This window comes from Babylonia areolata, chromosome 10, assembly GCF_041734735.1.
Source record: "Babylonia areolata isolate BAREFJ2019XMU chromosome 10, ASM4173473v1, whole genome shotgun sequence".
Lineage (NCBI taxonomy): Eukaryota > Metazoa > Mollusca > Gastropoda > Neogastropoda > Buccinidae > Babylonia > Babylonia areolata.
Genome location: NC_134885.1, coordinates 40,307,027 through 40,309,526, shown reverse-complemented (window position 1 = coordinate 40,309,526; position 2,500 = coordinate 40,307,027). Strand labels below are relative to the sequence as shown.

Sequence of the window (2,500 nt, the reverse complement as noted above, 5' to 3'; positions counted from 1 at the left end):
GCGGTTCAGTACGCTGTCAGAGTGTTCAGCCCATCTCTCAAGGATCCCGTCCTTGTCAGTGATTAGGGTAGAACCATCAGCACTGAGGAGTGGAGCAGATCCGGAGGTGGTGGGACCTTAGACTTCTTTCAGGCCGTCATAGAAGTTCTTCATGTCGTTCCTGTCTGCGAAGCCCTGGATCTCATCAGCTTTGTTGCTCAACCAGGAAACCTGCATCTGCCGCAGCTTCAGCTGGATGGTGCTGCGCGCGCTCTTCGGTATGTCTTTCTTTGACTGTGACTTGGGATCTTCAATGTGGACTGTAGGCTTGGCGTTTGTCTTACAGCAGCTGCTTGATCTCAGCGCAGTTCTCATCAAACCAGTCTTTGTGCTTCCTGGCAGAAGGCCCCAGGCACTCCATGGCAGTGTTGTACACCGTCTCATGCAGTGCGCCCCATGCTGCCTCCACATTCTGGTTGTCCAGCACGGTGGACTCGAGGCGTTCCTCCAGGGTGTCAGCAAAGCTCTGCTTGATGTTGCCTAGCTCCAGCTTGTTGATATTCAGGCGTTTTGGTGCTTTCATGCCCTGAGGCCGTCTCTTGGGCTGGATGCGGAGGTTGAGTTTGGAGACGATAAAGCGGTGGTCTGTCCAGCACTCGGCGCCGCACATGGCCCTCGTGATAAGTCATGCATGAAGAACAACACGGAAGTGCAGATAGAACAATTGCAGGTAAATAATAAAGGTTTCCACCTGTTGGACGTAACAGATGTACAGCTTCATATACAAGAACAGAACAATCTTTAGACATTTCTCAAGGTGAAAATGTCTCATGGTTCTCTTATATACCATGCACCAAATTCGTATTCAATATTTATATACCTTGTCTGTCTGCAAAGGCAGCATCACCCATCTCTTCTGTCCCGTGTAGCTTTTGGTTGGAGCAAGAAGCTTCATCGTCAAAACAGCTTCGTGTTTAAGTCTCTCTGTGTATGTTCATTTTCATTTTCATGTCATGGCTATTATGGTATAGGAAAAGAAAGACAACACAATGCTGAATTCAGTCCACAATGATTGAATGCAAAATGCATATTGAACGCAGAATGAATTACCGGAGCAGTTCAGTTGCAGCTTGAGAAGACGACAATTGCTGTAGAACCATTAATTGTGTTGCCCACGCCTCTCTTCAACAGAAAGAGTGGTCACATATTTGAGTCTTCTTTGTATGAACTAGAAAGAAATCCCAACAAATAGGTGTAAAAGGTGAAGAGTTAAACGCTTCACAGTTGTGAAGACTGGGCCAAAGAAGACGACAGCTCAACACTTCTCTCTGCCTCTGCCTTCACTCTCTGTGCTGAGAATGACGTGCTGGTGTTGGTCTGTGAGGAATGTGGATGACTGTCGGTCTGCTCTTGTCTCTGGTGACAGCACTTGCCCAGCAGCCGGTTCCAGCAGGCCCTGTAGGCTTTCCTGTAGGAAGGATTCATCACACCGTACACGATCCAGTTCACAGAGTTGTTGGAGAACAGCAGCATCAGTCCAAGGATGGCGACTTCTGATGGAACAGCGACGATGGAGCTGACGATGAGGATGACGACATATGGAAAGAAAGTGATGCACGTGATGATAAAGACGACGAACAGGGAGCGCACAAAGGCCACTTCTCTGGTGCTGGTCTTCTTTTTCTGATGGTGAGCATTCTGGACAGCTGTCATAAGAAGGCGTTTTTGTGGACTCCTTGCTGAGCGAGTCGTTCCGAGTGAAGACGTCAGTGCATCTGGAGCTGACAGTACAGGAATAGTCATTGCGTGTGCTGGTGATTCAGTAATAGTAGAGGCCTCTTCTGCTGTGGTGGTAGAAGGAATTGCGTCGGCAAAAACAACAGTCCGCTTTGGCGTAACTTTCTTTTGAGCATGACCAAAATCCCCTTTTTCAGCACCAAGACTTTGCTCATTGTCTATTTGTTTTGGGTTGGACACAGGTGATCCAGTGCACTGAGCTTTATCGTCGTTCTCTTTGTAAGCTGAGGAAGGCGTTGGCAGAGAAAGGTTAACAGCTTCGTTGCCATCACCTGTGTCACAATCTGAGTTACCATCGTGACTGTCACGACATTCTGACTTGTGTGCACTGGAACAAAAACTACCAGGGACTACTTCATTTTCTGGGACAGGATCCCCTTTGCCTTTCCCACACTGATGTCTGTTTGTATCCGTCTCTGTTTCTAGATCTGTTGCTGTCTCTTCCTCCTGACTCCTCCTGCCACGTTCTCTCCATCTTGAGAACAGTTTCCTTCCTTGTCTCTGATCCTTCCGGTTATTCAGGTTCACTCTGGCCTTCTTCCAGTACCGGAAAATGGCAAAGTTGCAGTAACCAATCAGCATCATGGGAACAGTGGTCAGAAACATGGCCAAGATCTTGATGTAGCTGAGAGACGACCTATCGAAGGAGCAGATGTGAGTGTGTGCACTGTAGCGGTAGGTCACTGTATCAATGCCCAGAGCGGGAGGTAGAGCCATCAAGATG

General features: G+C 48.2%; 2 protein-coding genes across 2 annotated transcripts in view; both read right to left on the bottom strand.

Annotated features, from left to right (window-relative positions):
- Positions 1-992, bottom strand: part of LOC143287000 (uncharacterized) — an 11,091-nt gene extending 10,099 nt beyond the window's left edge. The window contains exon 1 of the mRNA XM_076595002.1: positions 860-992. Within this exon, the coding sequence (XP_076451117.1) occupies positions 860-934 (75 nt within the window). The 5' untranslated portion in view covers positions 935-992. The remainder of the gene's footprint in view (positions 1-859) is intronic.
- A 265-nt stretch (positions 993-1,257) lies between these two features.
- The window catches only part of LOC143286999 (uncharacterized), a 2,708-nt gene continuing 1,465 nt past the window's right edge, over positions 1,258-2,500 (bottom strand). Inside the window, exon 2 of the mRNA XM_076595000.1 lies at positions 1,258-2,500. This exon is cut by the window's right edge and continues 128 nt beyond it. Within this exon, the coding sequence (XP_076451115.1) occupies positions 1,258-2,500 (1,243 nt within the window).